We start from the raw sequence: 25,260 nt of genomic DNA on the forward strand, positions 1-25,260 counted from the left end.
TCTCTTTTACTTGCCACTTTTTCCACTCGTCAGTGGTACTTCACTACTTTGAGAGTATTGAAGGGAAGCGCAATGCACATTTGTAAGCACAATGCTGTGCAGCCCTAAAACTGGGACAGGCTGAAATTTGATCCATCTATGGGCAAGCTGATTGTATCCAAGTAGATATATCGACTGACTTGGGCACAACCAGCATGTCGGATTTTAAGCATCAGATTATTGCCAGCAGCTATAGCTGGTAGCAGTAATCATTGTGCTCTCCTGGCAGAGATTGCTCTCTCCCCCTCGTCAGGAGAGCACAATAGCTCCATGGGAGCGATTCCCTCATCAACACTGACTCAGTTTATGTGGAAATCGAGCTCATTTTTTATTTTTTTTGTAACTCATGGTTATGGGAAAGATGGAAAGATAATTGCATAATATATGGCCTGCCTTAGTGCTGAGTGCTTTTCAGTGAAAGATCACATTTTGATCCTTGCTTGATATATAGTTGATGGTGGGAGTGCACATTGGTCCCTTACATAATCCATATGATCATCATATGTTCACCTGCAAAAATGTAGTTTTCCTTTACTATATTTTTATTTTTTTATTTATCTCTATGATTAAAAATAAAAAATAAATAAAAAATGCAACTTTACCTGAATGCTTTGAGTGCAAGCTGAAATAGTTCTGGATTTCCAGTTAACCAATCCAAAGAAATAGACCATGGGATCCCACCTAAATATGCTCGAAACAACCAGGCAGAACTAGGAGATGAATTTTCCATGCCAAAAAAGGCATAATAAACAGATGTCAAGCCTTGAATATACAAGTCTCTTAGTGAACTGTCCCTGATACCCTCCTCGAGAAGAGCAGAGGGCTTCTCACTTAAATGGTGAAAGTCTAACTGAGTCAAAACAAACTCATACCATTCCGTTGGAAAAATCTGTTTCATCTCCCTCATTTTCAAATTTAACAATGAGACAAATATCCAGTCTTGAGGTATACTGAGAAACTTTGAGTAGGAGGAATTGAATTCCACCATTTTGAAATGTTCAACATGAGTTGTTTTTCCTCGGTCAGTTGCAGGAAGACCAAATCCTACTACAGAGTACAGTTTATCTACTGCTACATCTTGCTCCACATGAGCATCGATATGTGTCTGGACACTCCCAGGGATGGAAAACCCACCACTGGCTGCAGCTATGACTGGTTTAATGCCAGAAGTCTTTGGATGTGGAAGAATTTCGAATATGTCATCATCAGACCACTCATCACCAAGTTCTTCATGAAAACTTTCCAGATCCTTTGATGATTCTTTGTGTTCTATGTGGTGTGGACCAACCAATTCTTGGTGTTTCCCTGACAGGCTCAGCTCTTTCTCTTTGCTTTGTTCTGTGTATCTGCCTTCTTGGACTTTTGACTTTTTGTAGCAAGTCTGGATAAGCACCCACAAAAGAACTTTAATGAAATCGTCTTTGAATTGTTTCAAGTTCTCGTGTGAATCGATTATACCAGACAAAACGTTCCGGGCATCAGAGTATACTCTGACTGGAACAACAGTGCATGGTGTTAAGACGTTCCCAAAATGGTTGTTGAAGGCAAACCGACTAGTATTTTCTGCCTGCTCAAAGGCCATTTCAAAAACTTCATCCACTCTCCGAGCTTCGGCTGTATGACAAGAGGTCTCTTGCAGCTCTAATCCCTAAGACAGATAAAGAATATCAAAATCACATTACCACCATCAAATCAATAGCATAAGCTAGAGATTAAAGTGATTGTAAAGTCTTGTTTTTTTTTTAATCTAAAAATAACATACCTGATATACTTACCTGCTCGGTTATATTGGATTTGCACAGAGCAGCCTAGATCCTCCTCTTCTTGGGTCCCTCTTCTGCGCTCCTGACCCCTCCCTCCTGTTGAGTGCCCCCACAGCAAGCCGCTTGCTATGGGGGGCACCCAAGATGAGCTGTAGCTCCCTGTGTCCATGCAGACATGGAGCTGCGGTTCGGCTCAGCCTCCTCTCTCTCCTGATTGGCTAACTGACTTTGACTGACAGCAGTGGGAGCCAATGGCGCCGATGTTGTGTCTCAGCCAATCAGGAGGGAGAGTCCCAGATGACCAACACTCTCATGGACATTTCTGGATAGAGATGGGGCTCAGGTAAGTATTAGGGGTGGCTGAGGGGGGCTGCTGCACACAGAAGGCTTTTTATCTTAATGCATAGAATGCATTAAGATAAAAAAACAAAATCAGACTTTCCATTAAAATTTTAAAACTTTGCATATAAAGTTTTTTATGCAACCAAGAGCCTAGGGAATGAGTGCCTCTAAACCCACCATGGGACTGATTATCTAAAAATGGCTGTCATACACACTAAATTCATATGGCTGCAATATCTAGTTTCTACATGGCCCTGATCCTGAAAAAATGCTTGCGTGCTCTTAACACCTTCTTTAGTTCTTAAATAAGGATATTATATTATAGGGATCTTGCCATGTGACAAAATCTTACTGTCCTATCTAGAAGCACTATGAAAAGTCTTTTACATGTGGATGAAATTAATTAAATAACGATGTGATCAAATGTATGAAATGTATGAAAAGTCTTTTACATGTGGATGAAATTAATTAAATAATGATGTGATGAAATGTAATTAAGAAGACTCTTCTGATTTAAAGGCAGACAGATAAATGAAAAGTTGAAATGCAAATATGTAGGTTATTTTTCCTGTCAAAAGATTTTGTAATTTTGTTCTAACAGTCTAAAGATCCAGATACCCCTTCCTACACACTGTAACCAGGTCCTGAACCCCCCAGCACACTACACTACATATATGCAATATAGCGAGGTGAAAGATCCATCCAAGCTTGCAACTAAGCAGTGATGCAGGGGCAGCACACCAATGAGGCCGCTGCTCTGCCCTTTGTAAGCATGTGGGAATATGTTAGACCATTTCAAAGAAAAGTATAATCCTTTAGCAATTTAATGTTATTAATACTTACATTTATTAATAAACAGACACTTTAGAACGCTGTACATACTGCCGTATAACATTGTTTAATTAAGTGTAATGCTGATCAAAATAATTTTAATAAACGGGTTGAGGAAGGGTTAAGACTTTCATTCTGTTTTCACTAGTATTTGATGCCTTATTTACTTTCCCTTTTTTCCTTTCCTGTCGTCCACATGGCAATATATATATGATATAGCTCCAACCCTATATCCACCCACAGGACCTGTTTAAATCTATAAAAGGAAAGCTAGAGCAACCTCCCCCATTCTCCTCTTTGCCCTCAAGATCACCCGCAAGACCGTGATGTTGCGAGAAATCCCTAACTGCCAACTGAGTCAGAGTCCGCCTGGGTTCAGCCTCTCCCAGGTGCAGTCCCACATCTTAGGTTGCTAAATGCACCAACAAGGTGGGGAGCCCCTTCTGGTGGTCTTTTGGGGGTGAGAAGTTCTCTAAATTGAGACATATCTTCATGTGATGCCCCTGAGCTGGTGTTTGGTTTCTGGAGTCCATGCTGCATGTGTTTCTCTGGAAACCTGAGCTGAATCCTGGTGATGGAGTTAGTGCTGCATTTTCTTTTCTCCCACAGGTTTGTGCTATCCCTTTTTGTTTTTCCTCCATTGCCAACAACTTCATTAGACTTCTACATTTTTCCTTTTCTTTTGTCCACAGTTTTTTCTTTTCACCTGTGGCTTTTTCTGTGAGCAGCGTGTGCATGATCCAGGCCAGCTTTTGCAGCCATTTCCGGTCTCAGGGACGGCTATGGCGTCCATGCATGCACTGTGGTGAAGGCCTTGTGTGGCAGCCATCTTTGTTATGGCATGTCCAGGACAGTCCTCTGCACAGTTTGCATCATCAGAAAGCAGTTCACAGTGGGACATCACTTGAGAAGCAGTGTATCTCGACAACTTCAGGCAATAACTTCAAGAGGCAGAGCTTAGGATCTGCAAGCACTTGAGTCCTACATCTTATTCCTTCTGGACAAGTTGGGGTCTATGCCCCTCAAGCACCCTTGTTTCCGAAGGTGGCTTTTGTTTGCATTTTACAAACAAAGTAGCAGTTTCATTCTTTCTAGCAGACGCAGTACCAAACTTACACAAGCTGGATGTACCAAGTGTCTAAAATGCCTACCTTCAAGGCGCTTCCTAGTTAAAAATCTCTAGAAGGTTGTTTGTGTTTTAGTTAGGAAAGTTTGAAGGAGGACCCTTGTCATCTTGGGGTGTCAAGGTCATCCAGAAAACTTACAGTGTGGCCAGGTAAGAGCCTCCAGAACTGACAGAAGCTCATTCAGTGCACCTGCCTCAGGCGCTACAGACAAGGTAATCTTTAAGGCAGGGCAAAAGGGACAGCTGCCCTGGGCCCCATCATTGTTGTGAGGCCCAAAGCAGCTGTCTCATACTTGCCAACTATCCCAGTTTAAACTCCCTTGTCCCTTGAAGTTTTAGTCCCATGCTGTGTGCCGATAGCTCAGTTGACATTCTGTTACTAATGCTGCCCAGCTCTGCCCTACTGCAGTTTACAGATGACTCACCTGCAGACCCTGTGTTTACATGTAAATAACCTGCATTGATATGTAAATAGTGGCGGTATTAATATGTAAATAGCCATGGACAGCTGCACTGGTATGTAAATAGAGGTGGCATTCATATGTATATCATGCACCCCTGAGGTCATATCCACCATCACTTCTGCTGATTTCTGCCAACTGGGGAGGTAAAGGGGCATGCTTGAAAGTTCTGCCTGCAACTGGTCATTAAGCCTAACATCAGCCTGTTCTGTAAAAGGTAAGCAAATTAGAGGTGGAACCCTTTTTTTAAAATAACATGGTGCCACAGCACCGTGAATTTTGGTACATGTGAATATGCACATCTCAGCCGATGTGTGAGGGTGTCAATACTAATTATTGGCACTGATGTATATTTGCTAAAGAGCAGTATATTTCTGTGGTGTCAGGAAAGGGATTTGCATGGGTTCCTGACACACACAAATGTGGATGCAGACTAAATGTCTCAGTTACATTAGTGATCAGTGTAAATCTTCTCATTACATTGGGGCTTGGTGTACAATCCTTTCATTCACACTAGTGGCCAGTGTGAAGGTCCCCCTTACATTGGTGGTCAGTGTATATCCCTCCTTACATTGGTGGTTACTGTGAATGCTCCTATTACAGTGGTCAGTGTAAATCCCCATTACATTGGTGGCCAGTGTAGGGACTCCTCTTTATATTGGTAATCGGTTAAAAAAATCCAAACTTACATTTGTGTTCAGTTTTGAAACCTCCCTTACATTGGTGGTCCATGTAGAAGCGCCCTCTAAATTGGCGGTGAGTATAAATCCCCCTTACATTGGTGGCCAGTGTAGAAATCCCCCTTTATTGGTCGTTGAGTAAAACCTCCCGATTACCTTGGTTGTCAGTGTAAATTTTTGATTACATTTGTGATCTGTGTACATTTCCTTTTGCATTGGTGGAAATGCAGAATTGCCCTTACACAGGTAGTTAGTGTAAATCCCCCTCTCCAACTGATGGTCATTGTAGAAGTGTCACCTTACATGGAGGTCATTGTATATTCCCCCTTACACTGGTGGTTGGTTTAATTCCTCCTATTACATTAGTGTCGGTGTAGAAATCACTTTTTATATTAGTGGGTGGCATAAAACCCCCCCGTTACATGAAGATTAGTGCAAATCCTCCCTCACATTGGTGGTCGGTGTAAATCCCCCTCACATTGGTGGTCAGTGCAGAATCCCCCACTAAATAGAGTGCCCTGAAAAAGTATTTATACCTTTGAAATGTTTCACATTTTGTTATGTTACAACAAAAAACTTAAATGTATTTAATTGGGAGTGTATGTGACAGACCAACACAAAGTGGCACATAATTCTGAAGTGGAAGGAAAATTGTATTTTTTTTTTCAAATTCATTTACACATAAATATGTGAAAAGTGTGGCGTGCAGTCAATTGCCTTCAGAAGTCACATAATTAGTAAATAAGAGTCCATCTGTGTGTAATTTGATTTCAGTATAAATACATAGGTTTATTAGAAAACCTTAGTGAATAAACAGAACCATGAAGGCCAAGAAACACATCAGACAGGTCAGGGATAAAGTTATGGAGAAGTTTAAAGCAGGGTTAGGTTATAAAAGAAATATCCCAAGCTTTGAACATCTCACGGAGCACTGTCCAATCCATCATTCAAAAATGGAAAGGGTATGGCACAACTACAAACCTACCAAAACATGGCCATCTACCTAAACAGACAGGCCGGGCAAGGAGAACATTAATCAGAGAAGCAAACTCTGGAGGAGCTGCAAAGGATCCACAGCTCAGGTGGGAGAATCTGTCCACAGGACAACCATTAGTCATGCACTCCACAAATCTGGCCTTTATAGATGAGTGGCAAGAAGAAAGTCATTGTTGAAAGAAAGCCATAATAAGTCCCGTTTGTAAGAAGCCACGTGGGAACACAGCAAACATGTGGAAGAAGGGGCTCTGGTCAGATGAGACCAAAATGTATCTTTTTGGCCTAAAAGCAAAGCGCTATGTGTGGCGGAATACCAACACTGCACATCATCCTGAACACACCATTCCCACCGTGAAACATGGCAGTGGCAGCATTATGTTGTGGAGATGCTTTTCAACAGCAGGAACAGGGAAGCTGATGAGAAGATGGATAGAGCCAAATACAGGACAATCTTAGCAGAAAACCTGTTATGCCCTGTACACAGGACCGGTTTTCCCGTTGGAATAAAGCCTGAAGGTTTTTCCAACTGAGTTGCGACGGAATTCCGCTGAAACTGTCTTGCGAACACACGATCACACCAAAGTCCGATCGTCAAGAACGCAGTGATGTACAGCACGTACAACGGGACTAGAAAAAGGAAGTTCAATAGCCAGTAGCCAACAGCTTCTGTCTCGTACTTGCTTCAGAGCATGTGCCATTTTTGGTCCGTCGGAACAGCATACAGACGTGCAGGTTTTCCCAATAGGAATTGGTTCCATCGGAAATATTTAGAACATGTTCTATTTCTAGGTCCATCTCAATTTTATACAGCCAGAGCTACAATAGAATAGTTTAGCTCAAAGTATATCCATGTGTTAAGGCCCTCACACACTATACGAAAATCAGAAGTAAAATTTAGTCCGACGAACGATCTGCGGATTTTTGGATCGTTAGTATGGCGCTTTCGACAGCTGATTCGTTTTTCATCTGACAAAAGCTGGATGTGCAGACTATAACATTTTTGTCACACGTGAACTCAACGTCCGATTTTCATTTAAACGGTACGATTTTCGTCCGAAAAAATAAAATAAAAAAAATCGCAAGAGCAAGACTACGCATGCTAACGAAAGAATATATACAAGACTATTCAACACAGTACGTCACTTCTAAAGTTGAATTCTGTCGTATGAGAATTTTCATATGGCGAGTAATCTCTTCACTTTCGACATGAGACTAGCATGCAACAAAAAACAGAGGAGCAGTCGTCCGAAAATCTGATTGTGTGTACAAGGCTTGGCCCGGTCAAAGTCCAGACCTAAATCCAATTGAGAATCTGTGGCAAGATTTGAAAATTGCTGTTCACAGATGCTCTCCATCCAATCTGACAGAACTTGAGCTATTTTGCAAAGACGAATGGGCAAAAATGTCACGCTCTAGATCTGCAAAGCTGTTAGAAACATGCAGCTGTAATTGCAGCGAAAAGGGGGTTCTACAAAGTATTGACTCAGGGGGGCTGAATACAAATGCAAGCCACACTTTTCACATACTTATTTGTAAAAGATGTTGAAAGCCATTTATCATTTTCCTTCCAATTCACAATTATGTGCCACTTTGTGTGGGTCTATCACATAAAATCTCAATAAAATACATTTACGTTTTTTTGGTTTTAACATGAAAAATGTGCAACAGGGGTATGAATACTTTTTCAATGCACTGTACTTGCCAAAGATTTCCAACTTTGCTCTACATGATTCAGAATTTGCCACAGTGTACTGCCTCCTAACGAATCCCATCCCCCCACCACTGCCATTGATCCATCAACACCCCAGCAATGCCACTGATCACACCCCCCTTCCCCAGCATTACCACTGATTCCAGGAGTCCTAGGATCCCTAGCAGTTTTCTGTCTATTGATGGGTCCCCTCACCTCCCCAGTCCATGTTGTGCAGGCAGTGAGGAGATGATGTGCTATAACCTTTAGCAACCAATCAGTGAGCAGTTGTGATATGCACTAACCTCTTGCAATCAATCATTGAGTGGCAAGAATATGCAGTAACCTATATCAACCAATCAGTGAGCAGCAATAATGTGCAGTAACCTCTAGCAACCAATTATTGAATGGTAGGGATGTCCAGTAACCTCTAGCAACCAATCAGTGAGCAGTATTGATGTACAGTAATCTCTAGCAACCAATCAACAATCAAAAGTCATGTGTTGTAACCTCTAGAAAATAATCAGTGAGCCATAATGTGTGCTGTAACCTCTAGCAGCCAGTCAGTGAGTGGTAATAATACACTGTAACCTCTGAGATCTCAATCGCTGCCTGATCTGATTCAGTAAACTGATTTTGAGTCTAGCTGCTATTTATTGTATGTCTCAGAGCAGATGGAGAGCAAAATTGCATGGGGAGGTGGGGGGGCAAGAAAATGTCTTCCCAATCAATATTAAGGACAGGGAAGATCCAGGGGTTCATACAATGCACTTCAACGTAATGACAGTCTAAGCTTCCATGTCCATTGTAATAATGTTTGATTATACATTTTAGCCCTCACTGCTTGGCCCATTATTAATCACATCCATGTTGGCGTCAGGAACTTTATAGATTTAAACAGGTCCTGTGGGTGGATATAGGAGTGCAGCTATATCACATGTATATTGCCATGGATTGGCGTCAGGAAGGGAAAATTACAGTAAGTATTTGAATTTTCAGTTTTTTTTACCCCCAAAAAAAAAAGAAAAGAAGAAATTAGGGATAAAAAATAGGAAATAAAATATGCCAGAAGTTCTAACCCTCATTCCCAAAAGAAACATTTTAGCTATGGTTACATCTTACCACAATATCTCTAGTTAATATAAAAATGATAACAAAAGTGCATCCTATATGCTTGTTGGCAGCATGTGTGTAACTGCAAGGAGTGAGAAAGAGTGCGTGTCCCTCCTCTGCATCATTAAGTGGTCTTTACAATCTTCAATCTACAAAACTTTCTAGTCATTTGTGACTGCAAGTGGGTTTTCACATATACTGTACATTTGATTAAAAATAAATCAACATATATTAAACAATTTTTTAGAACCAAACATAATATTTCAATTTAGAAAGAATACATTTCTTTTAAGAAGTGTTGGATGAACTTAGCTTTCTAGCTACACTGCTGCTGATAGAGCTAATGTGTAATCATCAACCTTTTACTACTAAGCTTTAAAGTTATAATGCATCCCAAGAATGTCAGTTTCAGCAGGTGCTGAAAATACAGATCACAGTTAAAATATTTACCTTTACATTTACACAGCAGTAAGTATAGCCCCTTTCAAGAATCAGCAGCCATATTAATCGATCTTGGAAACGACAAAGAAAGTGTGATCCTGGAGTAACCACACCTGTAAAAAAAAAGAAAAAAAAAAAAGAAAGAATAAATGTTAGAATTCAACATACATCATCTTTTGCCACATACGTTGTGTCCCAATGCTGCAAAAGATAATTTAACCTCGTACCCACAGGGCACTTAAACCCCCTTCCCAACTAGACTAATTTTCAGCTTTCGGTGTGCTCTGTTATTGTGAATGACAATTACTCAATCATGCAACACTGTACCTATATGACACTTTTGTCCTTTTTTCCCCACACAAGAGAGCTTTCTTTTGGTGGTATTTAATCACTGCTGGGGTTTTTTTTTTTTTAATAAAAGAAAAAAGACCGAAAATTCTGTAAAAATGTTTTATTTTTATTGGTTTCAGTTATACAATTATGAAAATTACAAATTTTTGGCCAAAACTGCTACTGCTACATATCTTTGGTAAAAATAACTTGTCAAGCAGTTAAAAGTATATTTAGAGGTAATTTTTTTTTTCATTTGTACAGAGTTGGTGTCACCATTTCTATTTGTCTGACAATAAGAGTAATGGGTAATCCATTTTATAGTTAATCATCGGACAGGAACAGAATACAAAATAGAGACACCTGTTCTGATGGCAACTGTGTAACCCTAGGTTCACGCCTATTCATTTTTTTAGTGCATTTTGCAGTTTGCAGTCCATTTAACATGATTTCCTATAGTACACGTTCACATCTGTGCGTTTTTCAGCTGGTGCCTTTTTGGAGCGCCCTCCCCTCCTGAACCATAACAGGCCACATGCCCTCAACGTGGGGGAGGGGGAGATTTTTTGGGGCCTGGTAGGCATCATAATTTACGATGAATCTACATAAAAAAAAAAAAAATTTTTAAAAATTTAATAAAGGAATTGTCAAAAACTTGTGTAGTGTTTTTACTCACTTTTTTGGGGAATGGGTAGGGGTATTACCCCTACTTATTCGACAGGGGGGAAGGAATCTGGGGAATTCCATATTCCAAATAAGCTTCCCGACTGCAGACCCCCACAACCACTGGCCAGGGTCATGGGGAAGAGGCCTCTGCCCCCATCAACATAGGGGCAAGATGCTTTGGGGGGGGCAAAGCCCCCCTGCACCCAAAGACCCTCCCATGTTGAGGGCATGTGGCCTGGTATGGTTCAGGAGGTAGGGGCGCTTGCTCGCTCGTCCTCTACCTTTCCTGACCCACCGGGCTGTATGCTTGGATAAGGTCTTGGTATGGATCTTGGTGGGGACCCCACACCATTTTTTTTACATTTTGGCATGGGGTTCCCCTCAAAATCTATACCAGACCTGAAGGGCCTTCTACCTGTAACAGCGCCTGTTCTAATCCCTCTCCACTCTATCCAAAACTAATATATATATATACTTTAAACTATTTTTTATTCACTTGCAATGTTTCTCTGAACTTTCTATTTTTGATTCCTCCAAGATGGATTACACCAAGAAAGTAAATTCCCTAGCACAGCCCCCTCCCTCCTTGTATCGTAGTTCTCTCCTCTTCCAGGAGTGTCTAATTTCCCTCTGTGCTGGCCCAGCTCCTCTGCCCCTCCCTTTACCTGACTGCATCACTTTTTAAGTAGCTGCTGGAGGAGGAGCAAACAGGAATACTATAGGGTATAAAAGTAGTGGGGAGTTTTTTTTTTTTTTTACCTTAAAGCAAAGAAACAGCCTTTTTTTTTTTTTTTTTTTTTTTTTTTACTTTAGAACCACTTTAAGGATTGACCTGTTTGCTTACCATTTAATGTATGCAAACCCATCTTGTCATGGTTATGCAGTGATCTTCCTGTGTTTGCTTACCTCCCCTCATGTCTTCAGACTAAGAGGCCAGCCACTTCCACCTGGTGGTTTTTATAACCTCTCCTCTAAGCATGGCTCCACCCCAGGCCCTATCAGGGAGCCCTATATTAACCTGTGCACTGCAGGCCATCAGTGCTGATCAACCATTGTGTATTCCTTTGTGTGTTAGCTTCCTGTTTCCTGCCATGTGCTCTTCTACGGTTTTCTGTTACCGACTTTGGCGTGTTTTGACTATCCCTGTTTGCCTGTGATCCTGACCTTTTGGCGTGTCCCCGACTATTCTTGTCTGCTTGTGGCCCCGACCTTGGCTTTGTCCCTCACCATCCCTATCCTCCTGTTGCCTACTGTGGGTGTGAGCTGGGGGACCCTGGGGGTCGCGACCTGGAGCCAGTTGCAGCGAAGTCCATCCTCACCAACAGAGGCGCTGGTGAACACCTGCTGGCTCTTAGACTCCGCGCCCCAGGAAATCTTACGCTCTAACCCCAGTGGGATCTGTCCCCCATCTGCAGCAGTCAGCCGTAGGGTCCACAACCTTGCGGTGCACTCCTGATCCTACGGTGTGCACCTGTCACCTCGCCTCAAGGTGACCTGACACATCTTTTATGTTTTACTAAAAAACTTGGTATTATATTGTGGTTGTGGGCACTAAAATTGCGTACTGTATTTTTTCCTGAAAGAATGCTTTAGATTAACAGTTACGGAATTATCATGCAATATAAAAAAAAAAATGCTACTGCCACCATTTTACAGGGTCTCTGCTTTCAGCAAATATGTTTTTGGGGTTTAAAGTAATTTTTAGCAAAAACATGCAAAAAATGAAAAAAATTGCCTTGGGAGAAAAGTTATTAAGCACCCACACTAACTAATTCGATTTTTTTTTCTTGAGGGAACTGAATAGGACATTTAATTATGTATATGATGTAAGTAGCTCCTCACTGTACAACAAATTTTTTTTTCTTTTTATTATATGGCAGGGGAGAGAGAAGAAATAACTCTTATGTGACAGGAGAGCTGGATGTAATAAAATCTCGGTGGCTGCTATTCCTAGCATTGAGAACATGTCTGGGAACACAAGAGTGCCACTTCCTGCCTGATTGTCATACTTTCTCCATGTGCTGTGGCAACACTCCATGGAAACGCAAGTAAACCACTTGGAAAACAACATAATTATGAAAGTCAAACTCTTTCATCAAACAACAGGGTGTCAGCCTTGTCTAATTCTCAGTTTCACTTGTATATTCCGTTATCTTCTGTAGACAGGTATTTACAAGGAAAATATTCATGGTCATGGGAAAGACTTAAAGCAGAGGTTATATTATTTTTAAAGAAACTTTAACCACCTCAATAGCAGGCACTTTAACCCCCTTCCTTCCCAGGCCAGTTTTCAGCGCTCTCACACTTTGAATGAGAATTGCGCGGTCATGCTACACTGTACCCAAATTAAATTTTTATCATTTTGTTCACCAAAATAGAGTTTTTTTTTTGGTGGTATTCATTCACCACTTGGTTTTTTATTTTTTGCGATATAAATGAAAAAAAACTGCGAAAATTTCAAAAACCCCTATGTTTTTTTACGCTTTTAAAAGAAACAAAATTAAATTGTGCCATAAATTTAGGCCAAAAGGTATTCTGCTACATGTCTTTGGTAAAAAAAAATCCTGATAGTTGTATAATAATTGGTTTGCGTTATCATGGACGGATGCACGCAAATGATCATGGACAGATGTGTGTAGGCGATCACTGCGGCAGATGATTTTACTGGGTCATATGTGGGGACAGGTGTTTTTACTGTGTGAGGGCACGGTTTTGGGGACACTAGCCTGGTGATCAGTGTGTAAAAAGCTGTAAAAAAAACAGCTCATACTCATTGATCACTGGCCAGGTGCAGAGATACGCTCTCCTTCTCCTCACTGGCAAGCTCCGTGTGAGGAGCTAAGGAGAGACGTTCGCCTAGCAACCGGGTCTCTATTTACATCACATGATGGCTGTGATTGGACACAACCATTATGTGATCAGGAGGGCCAATCACAGAGCCCTTCTGCTGATCCAAGATGCATCGTGTCTGGGTGACATGACCACATTGGGATTGCGCTCTGAGGGACATTCAGGAACGTTTATGTGCAGTGGCCAGGAGGGAAGTAGTCAAACTATGCACATTGGTTGATGTCAGAGGCCTGGCATCTGTCCAGCCCTGTAAAAGATAATGCTATTCATATATTTCTTTTAATTTAAACTTTGTTTAAACGATTCTCAGAGACTTGGTTCAACAGCTCTCATGATTGGCTGGCAACCATTCAGGGTTTTCCCTATATTGCAGAGATAGGGAGGGTAAAAAAGGGGAGGGGTATGCCTGTAAATCAAAAACGATGTAAAAGTGAATGTGAGGGACCACATCACTAATGGAGCAAGGGAGGTGGTGGAATCCTTATGGGTAGAGCTACAAAAGGGAGGAAACCAAGGGGAAAGTAATACTGGGAGTACGCTATACGCCCCCCCCCAACCAGAGGGAGGAGGGGGAGGCGGACCTCCTATCACAGTTTGGAATGGCGGCAAGGATGGGAAGATTATAATGGGGGATTTTAATTATCCAGACATAGACTTGTTGGTAGGAACCAGGCATTCATCTAAAGCTCGCCATTTCCTAAATGTCTTGCAGGTTAATTTGATGGCTCAGATGGTAAATGCACCAACAAGAAACATAGTGCTACTAGACTTACTGATTACCAACAATACAGACTTCATCACAGATGTGGAAATACGGGGAAATTTAGGAAACAGTGATCACAGGTCAATTTGTTTCAGTATAAATCACACAATAGGAAACATAAGGGGAATACAAAGACACTGAGTTTGAAAAGAGCCAAATTCCATAAACTACGCTACTTGCTAGAAAATAATAAATGGGGTAAAATAATAGGAACAAAGAGCATGGAGGAAAAATGGGTGTGCTTTAAGAGCATATCACATAAGTGTATTAGCCAGTGCATCCCAATCAGAAATACATTTAAAATAGCTAATAAAAGTCATGGGTAAGGAAACCTCCAATGTAAAAATGCATATAAAAGCAAAGGAGATGCTTCTTCAGGAGAATAAAAAACAGACTTTACAAAGCAGTGTATAAATGAGGGTGTAAAAGCAACGCCTAAAAGACTGTATATAATAATAATTCAACTCCCGACATGTATATCCAGCATTAAACAGGTTCCTGGGTAAGGGGCCGTTTATAGTATCACAGGGCTTCCTATAGGAATATTGGAAACCCATAGTAGGGTATGGAGTATGTGAACTAAATAGATAGCTGGTAGTCCGGGGGAGTGAAAAAGGCAGATACCTGCTTGTAACAAACAAAGGGGCAACCTTCTTGTAAAACACAGCTCGGATACGATACTATAAATGGCCCCATGTAGAGCCCAGAATTTTATTACCACCTTTAATCTGTCTTCATAGCCTTGATCTAGAATTCAATGTTTGATTATGGAATGAGTAGTCATCCACCATCAATTTTCTTTATGTCATTTCCGTTGGCTATGTACAGTTCATATTTTCTTACCCTTGTGACATGGACTTTATTAAGTGTTGATTTTAATGTTGTTTCTATGTTTAATAAATAGTCTTTTATACTATTAGACCTATGTGGTTGTGCCTAAAATGTCCAAGCCCTCTTCTTCGATATCTCTCTGTCATAGTGCCCTATAAGTTACAACCCCTCCAATACATTGGCAATTTTTCTACCTGGTATTTAAGTGCTTTAACCAGTGTTATATACCATCTAGCAAGGCATTTATAATTCTTTTTATGGTGTTGATATATACTGAATAACTGTATACTGTTCTTTGTATTGGTGTTCTGTTAACCGTGTTCCCAGTTCCCGTTCTCATTTTTCTATCAATGGAGGTATTCTTGGCTCCACTATACCTATAATTACAGTAATACCTTGGATTACGAGCATAATTCATTCCAGAAGAATTGGTAATCCATTCCACAGCCACTGCTTGTCTATGCAGTACCGCATGTAGCCAGAGGTGCGGGGGTACCGTAAAACACTCAAACACTTGGAGACACTCAGGAATGGAGAGTTTCCGTGTGTCTCAGAGCTTCTCAAAGTGTCTCTGAGCTTCACTGGCACCTTGGGCCAAATGTGGTACTGCACACCCCAGCGGCTTGAATCCTGCTTGTCCTGTGAGAAAACACTCGCAAAGCGAGTCAGGATTTTTTTTTTTAAATAGCTCGTAATGCGAAACACTCGTAAACTGCGTTACTCGCAATCCGAGGTTCCACTGTATTTTAAAGATCTGCACAATGCAATGTTTAACCAATGCCTGTGAGTTACATAATTGTTTCATTGCATTTAATTTTTCTTCTGATCTTATTGGTTGTGGGAGACCTGCCACAAAATGTTTTAGCTGTGAATACCTCCATTCATTCAATATTATCAAACTTCCCCTGTGTTTGAAGTGAACATATTTTTCCATTCTTTTTAATATCTTTGTAAAAGATAATGCTAACACTAGTTGGACACTGACATTTAAAATGGCTGATGGGTTTGCATTAAAATGAGTTTGTAACAACAATACACAAAACGTAAGGATCCAAGGCTGAAGCTCTACTCCAGGTACTCTTTTGCTCACCGGCCAGGTCGAGCTGGACAGTGCCTGCTCCAGGTTCCTAAACTGGCCAGCAGGGGGCGGCTGGGAGATGCAGGGGGAGCCAGAGAGGCTTGGTCAGGATTGGCTGGGGAAGGGGAGCCTCCGGTGGAGCACAGAGCCGGCCTATGCTCCTACACGGCATACACCATGCATGGCAGGAGGGCAGTCAACAGGCAGGGCTGTATTAAGAGCATCATGAGCCTGGTGCTGAGGATTCTGGTGGGCCTTAAGGGCTGTGCATTGGCATGTGCCCTGAGGGGAAAGGCCACAGCCGCGCAGGCCCAACGCTATGGAAGTCCCAGGCTTCCGTAAGAACCCTGCATCGGTGTGCGCGGTGCACCCTGAGGTGAAGTGGAACGGTGCAGCTGCAGAGGCCTAACACAACACTATGGAAGCCGAATACCAGGCTTCCATTATGACTGCCTGCCCCACGCACGTTAGTAATCCCACCCACCAAGTGGTGCGTGTAAAATGCAGGGCCGGGCAGGACATGGCTGCTGTTAGAAATCATGGGGCCCCATGCAGCCTACCTGAAAAGAAAGCCCCCAGCCCCCCCCCCGAAAATATTAAAACAATATTTTCACAAAAAATACACTAAAATCCCTATTAGGGTACACAAACATAACATAACTTGTAAAATTCCTGCTAAATATTAATTAAAAAACATATGCAAAAATGATAGCTCACAGACTTCAATCTTATATCCCCTCCCTGGTCCATTTGGACCAGGTATTGTTTGTCCCTAGCAGAAAAGCGAGGGAAACACAATCAAAATGATTACCCACTTGGACTACGCAAAGAAAGAACATTTCCCCCTTTGCCTTTTAGTAGTAGATGCAGAGAAGGCGTTCAATCGCATATCTCAGGACTTTATTTTGCCCGTCTCGCACAAATTGGTGTGCCCCTAGCTTACTAAAATTATGGCCCTATATGACTCACCCCCCGCTAATGTTCGAGTCAATGGTATCCTATCTGACCCCATTTATATCCACAATGGAACATGTCAAGGGTGTCCTCTTTTGCCTTATCTTTATATTTTGGCAATGGAACACTTGGCGAATGCTATTAGATCTAACCCTTCTAGCCAAGGTCTTTATGCCGATGACATATTACTGTACATCTCTAACCCCATGGCTTTTCCAGTACTAATGCACAAGCTTAAAATATTTGGTCAACATAGCAATTTTAGAGCGAATATGCATAAAATGGAAGGACTGTCTTGATGTTGCAGGGCTCTTTCCCTTTTATTTGGAAATCTATAGCTATTAAATATTTAGGTATTCATCTAACCTTGCATTTCTTTAGGATTTAAATTATAAACCTTTACTGTCACTTGTAAACAACAGGTTGAAGCATTAGCGGGTTTTCAGTTATTCATAGTTTGGAAGGATGGCACTCCTGAAAATAGATATTTTTCCCTGTATTCTCTATTTCTTTCAAACTGTACCAATAAACCCCCCCCCATGTTCCAGCTTCAGTTCTTTAAAATCTTTATTCATGCGTAATATTTGGGACGATTCTCATGCTAGGATCGGTTAGGACACCTTAACCAGGCCCAAATATTTGGGAGGAGTAAGTCTGTCCCATTATGGCTCATTATTACGAAGCGCTTGACATAGCTCAAATATTAGATTGGTTTCATAACCTAAAATCTGGGACCACTTTATATTCCTTTATCTTCTTCTAAGTCCACTAACGCCACTCACAAGTAATACTGAATTCCCTCCAGGGTTGGGATCAAAGCACCCTCCCTCTTTTGTTACTTTTAAAATTAATTTAACGATTCGTGTTATTGATTCAACTGGCATGAAACCCTTGACACAATTGAATTATTTTTTGGCCTGTTACTCAAGTGGCTATTGTACTTTGTAATTTCTATAATTCATTAAAAAACAAGAGGTGACCTTCATCATCCCCTTACTGTTTTTGAATTTCTATGCACACAATCTGACCCCCCTAAACATACAGCTTCCTTTCTCTATAACTTTCTCCTAACTGAGATTTTTCTGACAACCCCTCTTAATTTGTGGAATGGGAAAGGGAACTGGGAGTCATTTTTTCAGAGGAAAAAGTTTGTAAATCCTGTATATGGACTCATAAAACTTCTGTTGCGAGTAAAATACAGGAACGAATCTACAAAGTCATCAAAAGATGGTACCACTGTCCTTGGATATTACACAAAATATTTCCAAATACACCAGACCAATGTTGGTGATGCCTATCCCATGTAGGCACCATGCAACGTATAGGGTGGTGTTGCCCCACCTTGCGCCCATTTTGGGACAATGTTTTTAAAATATACAGCCGTTTTGCCTCAGAGACAGTGCCCCAAACTCCCCAAAAATAGCATTATGGTCCCAGAACCCTGTCTCAAAAGTTAAAAAGGGTGTTTTTTTGTTTCTTTTTAGTGGCTGCCAGGGAAATAATTGTGAGACATTGGAAAACCCAGCACACTCCTTCAATAATAAAATTGATAATTGAATTAAATAAGCTTATGAGAATGGAAGAATTATCAGCGCATCTGCACGACCGATATTCTCAATTTCAAGATGTATGGCCCCCTGGATATCTTATGAAAAACCCTGACTTTGCAAACTTACTATCCTAAAATTCCCCCCATTTGACCTTAAAAACCATATTTCTTTATATATATTACTGGACAACCTGTCGACAGGCCCATGTGGTTTCCTTTTGCCTTTTTTCTTTGTCTTTTTTAATACTTAAAGTGGATGTAAAGCCACTTTGTAATCCACATGCAATCCCTTGTGTGAGATAACGTTCAATGCTCCAGTGTATGTTCTTTTTTTAAAATATGTTAATTTGTACCTTTTTAAATAGCGCTGTTCGCGTGACATCGCTCACGTGACTCCCTGACAGCTACAGTGAGAGGGGCTGAGAATCCCCTGCTGACATCACCCGGGAGAAGGGGAGGAGAGGAGCAGGCAATAGCGTGAGCGCCGCTACGAAATAAGATACAAGTCTGGATATTTATTTTTACAAAGAACACACACTGGAGCATAGAATGTTATCTAACACAAGGGATTTTATGCACATTACACAGTCCATTTAGCAGCTGACAGGCAGGGAGGGAAGGGGAGAGAGGACAGAAGAGAGACTGCAGATGCTTGAGGCCCGTAAACTGACCACGGTATCCGGGGCTTAGCAGCCATGATAAACGTGGTCAGTTTACAAAGGTGGGGGCAGCAGCAGGCAGGATCAGCCAGGTATTTCAGGTGATAGAAAGGGCAAAAATACAGAGCAGAAGCATTGTGCTGTATATAACAAGCTTTAAAGGAACAGGATACTTTTTTTTTAGGGTTACAAACACTTTAATTTGCAAGTGTACAGTAAGGATTGAACATTAATAACCATAATTAATCTTACTATTTTTTATTGCAATCTACGTTAATGTTCATGGGTATATTACCAAATATACTTAGGGCATCTATAAGCTTTACTGTACATTTCCATGTTGCTAATTGTGTTTTTCTTCCTTTTGTAAATTTCTATAAATTTCTACAATGAAACTTTCAATAAAAATATATTAAAAGAAATCTAAAAGACTGTACTGAGTTGATAAAGTTCCATGTGTAAATGAGGTCTTGGGGCTCATTCACATTGGTGCTGTGTTCTGTACAGTGTTTTTTTTAAATATGGCTATTGCTGTGTGAAGGTAGCCTATGTTATACTATGCGGATGCAGCAGCTGTACAAACACAACCGCAGGTCATAATTTGACCACCACATGGATGCAGGTGTACAGCTCCAAACACAGACAGTGTGTATTCGGGGCTATTCACCCACACTTGCACACTTATCAAATTGGAACCTGCGGCTGTGTTCATACAGCCGTTGCATCCTCAAAGAGTGACAGGCGGCTCCAGCTGTACAAACTGCTCATGCACACTGTATGGACCAGAGAACCCATGTGAATGAGCCCTTAATTTTTAACTTTTTTTTTTTACGATTTAAAAAAAAATAAAAAAAATTTTTTTAAAATTATTTTTTACACTCTTATCATTTTGTAAATATTTTTGATGCACACAAAAAAAGATATACTTTTGTATGACAGAGCCAACCTAAAGAACTACATTAACCACTTCAATACCGTCCACCTATACACCTTCCTGCCCAGGCCAATTTTCAGCGCTGTCACTCTTTAAATGACAATTGCGCTGTCATGCTACACTGTACCCAAACAGAATTTTTATCATTTTGTTCCCACAAATAGAGCTTTCTTTTGGTGGTATTTGATCACCTCTGCAGTTTATATTTTTTGCTAAACAAATAAAAAAAGACCGAAAATTGTTTAAAAAATAAATAAAGTTTTGCTTTTATTTCAGTTTAAAATTTTGTAAATAAGTACGATTTCTCCTTGACTGATGGGCACTGATAAGGCGGCACCGATGAGGTGGCACCAATGAGTGGGCACTGGCAGGCACCGATGATGGGCACTGGTATGCGGCACTGATGGGGATTGCTAGGCGTCACTGATGGGCACTCATGGGTGGCACTGATAGGCGACACTAATGGGCACTGAAAGGCTGAAAAGATGGGTACTTATGGGTGGCATTGATAGGCAGGACTGCTGGGCATTGATACGTGGCACTGATAGGCATCCCTGGTGGCACTGATAGGCATCCCTGGTGGCACTGGCAGGCATTGTGTGTGGGCACTGATTGGCAGCTGCCTTGGCACTGATTGGTATTTCCCTGGTAGTCTAGGGGGTCATACCTGGTGGTCCATGTGGATGGCCATCCTGGTGGCCCTGGGCGGGATCCGAGAGGGGCTGCGCTGATAAACAATCAGCGCAGACCCCCCCTTGTCAGGAGAGCCGCAGATCGGACAGACACAAGTGAGGAAAAGCCAATCAATGGCTCTTCCTGTTTACATCGTGATCAGCCGTGATTGGACACGGCCGATCAAGTGGTAAAGAGCTTCCGTTGGAGTCTCTTTACAGAGATCGGTGTAGTGGTGTGTAAGACTGATACACTACACCACTAATCGTTGCGATGCGCACCCCCACGGGCGCGTGGTGGCCGTTATCCTGCAGGACGTCATATGACGCCCAGTCAGGATAACTGAACCACTGCCCGGCGGTCATCCTGCTATAGGCCGGGCAGAAAGTGGTTAAAACTAGCAACTGTTGGAACAATCAACACCTTGGTCAGGGCTATATAATGTACAGCATAATGTATAGAGTGCAGGGGGTCAGGAGTAAGTAACATACAAAACAGGAGTGCTGCAGTCAAGATGAACCCTGTGTTCACATTAGAGTCCCCCTTATTCAAAAGTCCCCAGCACTTCCATTCCCTATACATCAGGATTTCAAGAGTCTCTTTACATCAGAGTCCCCGGTGTTTCGCCTTATATCCAAGTCCACAGACTTCCTCCTCACCACAAGAGTCCGTAGAATTCCTCCATACATCAGAGTCCGCAGTGTTCCTCCGTACATCAGAGTCTGCAGGGTTCCCCTTTACATTGCAAGGAAGAACTCTGTGGACTCTGATGTAAAGAGGAACACTGCAGACTCTCATGTAGGGGGAATGCTGTGATCTGTGATGTGAAGGGGAGCTCTGGTCACCAGAGTCCCCCTCCCTTACACAAGAGTCCCCAGGTGTACCCTCTTACATCAGAACCTGCAGGATTCCCCCTTACAGTGCAAGGGGGAACTCTGTGGAAGCTGATGTAATTTTAAATGCTGCAGGCTTTGGTGTAAAGGGGAACTCAGATGTAAGGTGGTCTCTGGTCACCAGAACCCCCCTTTACATCACGGTCCACAGAGTTCCCCCCTTGAACTGTAAGGGGGAACCCTGTAGATGCTGACATAAAGGAGGACCCTTAGTTAAGGGGGCATGCTGGGAACTCTGATGTGGGGGGGGGGGGGCTTTGGTGATCAGAGCTCCCCCTCCCATATCTGTAGAGGGGGTGATGTTGCAGTCAGTTTGTACACACACGGTCAGTGACTTATTCAGTGATCCCTGTCCCCTCCCTCATCTGTGTGCAAAACAGGTTAGGTATTGATGCGTGCAAACACTTCTCACTGACACACCAGAGAACCTGTGCCCTCTCCACTGTGCCTACACCGATTGACCCTGGCCCAGACTCCTCCGATTCCTTCCCTTCCCCAATACCCTCACTCATATTATCATCACTGGAAGGTGGAGCAGCTAGAGGAAGTTACATCCTCCTCCTCTGAATGCCAGGGCCTCCATGCACTTGACTGGTTGCCAGGATGTCACTGTTGCCACAATGTTTATTCTTGGGTTTAAAAGCTCTTTAAGCCATATGGAATGTATGGGCTGGGGAATGGGTGTTTATATTAGTTGCTCCTCACATAAATGCAAGGTGTTCTGTGATTAGAGGAGATTGCAACATTCATCTGCACTTACTACAAACACAAAATGCCTTACATATTGTGAAAAGAATGCAGGGCTTTTTCGGTGCGGTGGATCAGCCTTTTAAAGTGGTTGCTGTAGAGCAAAGATCTGACTGGGAGAGGGAGAAACAGCACAAGGAATACATCAGCTAAATGAGCAGAATGAAGAGCTCATCAGTTTACTGCTTCTCTTTTCACTGTCCAATCATAGGTTTGGGGATGGGCAAAACCGGTATATATGCATTTCATCTGTGTCTTAAAATGTATGCCTGGAGTTCAGTTTTTAAAACCTCTGCAGCTGCTTTTGTTTTTTCACTCCCCTATTGCAGAGAGGAGATGAGAAAAAGCCCTGTATGTGTCCTATGTGGATTCTATTTGGAACTTACACAAGGCTGATCACCCTCTCCCATACTATGGTGGTGGTGTTGATACCTGAGTGGCAAATCACGAAGCACCAGTCCCATCACATGTGACGAAGTGGAATAAGTCAAATGCTCCCCAAAACCCACTTTTGCTAGTGGCTGCAAACAGCAGATTAACAAATGCTGCTGTATGGGCCGGCCCAAAGAGATTGCAAACCTCAGACATGAAATATGAGCAAAGCATGTCCCTCTATAGTGTATATTTTTCTCAATCCAGAGCACTAAGTGTAATTTCTGTCTGCTGCCTCATTCCTCTGCTATCAGCGTGAATCACTTCTGATACGTTTTCCTGCCACCAAGAGAAAAGAGGTGATGGTGATGGATCTCCAGATGACTGACAGCCTCAGCTCTGTGCCTGCGTGAAGGGGGGGGGGGGTGTGTCCCTTCCCTCCAATCAGCTCTCAGAGCTCTCCTCACTGAGCTCTGCAGAGTGTAATTTCAGCTGTCTGACACCTTTTTTTCTGAGAGCTCAGACAAGCTTTTTAAATTCTGCACTTTGAACACATGTAAAGAAGAGAAGACTGCAGATAAAAATGAAAAAAAATGTATGTAGGAGGATATCTTTCATTTTTGTGTATCACCTGAGGCTAGTCACATCACTTTAAAATAAACCTGTTGTTTTGCCTTGCAGTGCCGTGACAGGAGTCTGGCTTCTCTATAGCATCTCCACATTTAGACAAAGATCAGGACCTAGAAAACAAAGTTATTGAGTCATCTTCTCCACAGTATCGTTACACCTACCTAGACTTCCAGAAGCAATTGCAGATTGCAGAGCTGCGGCAAAGCCCGGGACCATTTGCTGGTAATAGACTGTATCAGAGCACACACAGGCTGCAGCACCTACAGCACCAGGCCAGCTGCGAATGGGTCTGGGGAATCCCACCAGGAACACCGGGAGAGTGAAAAGTGCCAGTAATGGAGAGGACAGCACAGCTGACAGGATAATGAAGGTCAGCACCAATGGGAAGAAAATAATGTTTATTGTAATTAAACTGCTTGTCGACTTCCTTCTTTGCTTCTTTTCAGTCCAGGATGTCAGTAAAACAGTTATAGCAAACTGAAGTTTGGAGACTAGCTGATATAGACGATCACGTATTACAGCAACCTGAAAAATGTCATAACAAGGGTACAATTATATTTGACGTTATCTACCAAAAGAGTCAATGAGTTGAAAAGATCTATCAAATATTCCTGTTGAGTTTTTGGATATTGGCAAGTTTATTCTGATATCTTCTTTGAGAGACAATGGTGAAATCCACCTTGAAGTAGACCTTTCCCTCCTCCTTCTATAAAGCATTACAGATTACAGTACGGTAAGCTAAAAACAATACATTGGTGCTTGAACCCCATCTCCCTCTCTCCTCCTTTCACTGCTCTGCACCCCTTCCTGCCAAATCATGCCACCATCTTTAAAGCCAACATCATCAGTGGTCAGTTTCTTCTTCTGCATTTTCTGCACTGGGCCAAAGATAACACCAGCACCAGATCTTAGGCATGTGCAGTATGAGATCTGTCGTGGTTATGTGTTGCTTACACATTGCAATGGCTTTAGCAGTGTGAGCGACCCTTTGATTTCTCTCGACAGCATATTTAAACCCAACAACAAAAATGTGGCTGCATTAGTTCAATTTTTTGGACTTTTTCACCTTTATTTTCACTTGGTGATCCTGCCAGTATCACACATCCTTGTACTGGGGTGACAATGCTCACTACCTGTATGGTCTATGGAGGCAACAGTGGTGTCACTCTGGCCTGCTCTTCTGATTTTGAATACAAACTCCTCCCCATCTTTTCATCTTCATTACATCGGGAGGCTTTCCTTGGTAGCTTATAGAAGATAGCTGGGGAAACTGATAACATTTCATAATATATCAGTTGAATGTGCAGAGAATTACTAGCACTCCGAAATTCTGGCAAGACACATGTCTTTACTTGCAGAAAATCTACTTTATGGGTGCTTTCACACTTGTGAACACACACTGTCTGCAACCAGCTGCAAGAACCCCATCTGGGGTTCCCGTGATTTTTGTGGTGCCTCTCCACCTATTTCTTCAGCCATGGTCCGCTGGCCCACACTTGCACCTCTGGACCCAGCCTGAAGACAAATAGTGGCAGCACTGGCTCGCTTCCTCACGCCAGCCATGGTCTGCAGGTATATGCATGCTAGGGCAGGAGATACAGACAGGCTAGGGCAGGATATACCCAGACTAGTACAGTATACACAGGCTAGGGCAGTGTATACACAGGCTAGGGTAATATTTACAACTCACTTTATCTGCAGACAGCAGACCAGGTTCCGCAGGGACACCTGTGCTGACATCAGGCTGAAGGGGTCTCCTCCAGCTCCTACCCCTTCACAAACGGCTGACATTTAGTTCCTGCTTCAATGTACGACACAAGGACAGGGGAGATTGCAGGCTTTTGATGCTC

The 25,260-nt window shown here is 42.2% G+C and overlaps 1 protein-coding gene across 3 annotated transcripts in view; it reads right to left on the reverse strand.

Moving 5' to 3' along the window:
• The window catches only part of PCNX4 (pecanex 4), a 115,625-nt gene that overhangs the window by 8,259 nt on the left and 82,106 nt on the right, over positions 1-25,260 (reverse strand). For all 3 annotated transcript variants that reach the window (XM_077464386.1, XM_077464387.1, XM_077464388.1), the window contains 3 exons: positions 23,572-23,935; positions 9,492-9,595; positions 642-1,687 (listed from right to left, as the gene is read on the reverse strand). In XM_077464386.1, coding sequence (XP_077320512.1) covers positions 642-1,687; positions 9,492-9,595; positions 23,572-23,935 — 1,514 coding nt within the window. The remainder of the gene's footprint in view (positions 1-641; positions 1,688-9,491; positions 9,596-23,571; positions 23,936-25,260) is intronic.

Source organism: Lithobates pipiens, unplaced genomic scaffold, assembly GCF_037356315.1.
Source record: "Lithobates pipiens isolate NorthernLeopardFrog02 unplaced genomic scaffold, aLitPip1_a1.2 Scaffold_30, whole genome shotgun sequence".
Lineage (NCBI taxonomy): Eukaryota > Metazoa > Chordata > Amphibia > Anura > Ranidae > Lithobates > Lithobates pipiens.